Source organism: Trichinella spiralis, assembly GCF_000181795.1.
Source record: "Trichinella spiralis strain ISS 195 chromosome Unknown Scfld5022, whole genome shotgun sequence".
Lineage (NCBI taxonomy): Eukaryota > Metazoa > Nematoda > Enoplea > Trichinellida > Trichinellidae > Trichinella > Trichinella spiralis.
Genome location: NW_003531961.1, coordinates 1 through 1,036, shown reverse-complemented (window position 1 = coordinate 1,036; position 1,036 = coordinate 1). Strand labels below are relative to the sequence as shown.

The 1,036-nt window shown below is 36.6% G+C and overlaps 1 protein-coding gene across 1 annotated transcript; it reads left to right on the top strand.

The window, feature by feature from the left end:
- Positions 1-122: 122 nt before the first annotated feature.
- On the top strand, positions 123-643 carry Tsp_15154 (bromodomain-containing protein 9). The gene is made up of 2 exons (XM_003367002.1): positions 123-419; positions 491-643. The coding sequence occupies exons 1-2, from the start codon at positions 123-125 to the stop codon at positions 641-643; spliced, it is 450 nt and encodes a 149-aa protein (XP_003367050.1).
- Positions 644-1,036: the final 393 nt, after the last annotated feature.

Sequence of the window (1,036 nt, the reverse complement as noted above, 5' to 3'; positions counted from 1 at the left end):
TTTTTTTTACAATTTTCCAACCCAATCTGACATTTGAAATTTCATTAACAGTATTGTCTATTCAAGATGAATTCATCATACATGCTTCTTTTTTGTTTGTAGTTATTGTTGAAATGGAAAGAATGCACAGTGTTTGTTTTCCAATAAAGCTGTTGTTACTTGACCTCGTTAACAGACTTCTTGCCTTTGATGTCGAAGAAGTGTTTGCGCAACCAGTGAGCGAGGAAATTGTACCCGGATATAGATCCATAATTTCCAATCCGATGGATTTGGGCACAATGCGCAAAAAGGTACTTCAATTTGAATACATGAATGTGAATGAATTTATGGCCGATTTCAACTTGATGATTGCCAACTGTTTGAAATTTAACCGACAAAATCGTTTTTACCTGAGAATTGGACGTCGGATGGATGCTTTTGTAAGTAGTAGCCTGAAAATTAAATTATGTTAATTATTATTATTTGCAACTGAAAAAGTTCTATCGTTTAGGGGAAGAAAGAAATTGCACGAGCATTGGAAGAGGAGAAATGTTTGAGAAAAATTGCCAGCCAGTGTTCAGAGAAGGACGCGTTCATTAATGACATCAAACGGGAGTTGGGCATATGCATATTAACCCTCCTGTTATCCTCCGGGTCATATTGACCCGTTTTGATTTTCAACATAAAAATTAGTACCAAAATTATTGTCTGTTGATGCTGAATTTTTTTGACTTTTCCTCATTTCACCTTATCTACATATAATGAAATTCCTGCGCCTCTGTCATTTACAGCAACTGCTGTATGCACTCCACATACATCCGAAAAGCCCGGGGTCAAATGGACCCCATGATATATCTTCTACTGCTGCTTTATCAATATTGAAGGCAATGCAACATCTATCACTCTCAGGGTTCTATAGTTTATGTGACAACATGTAGGTGAATTTTATTATGCAATTTGGTCTAGTTCTAGCGCTATGTGCATGTGTTGTTTTGATCTTTTTTGGTAGTAGATGAGAAATAGAGCTGACGTTAGCTGTGCAGAAAGAGCTGTTGTG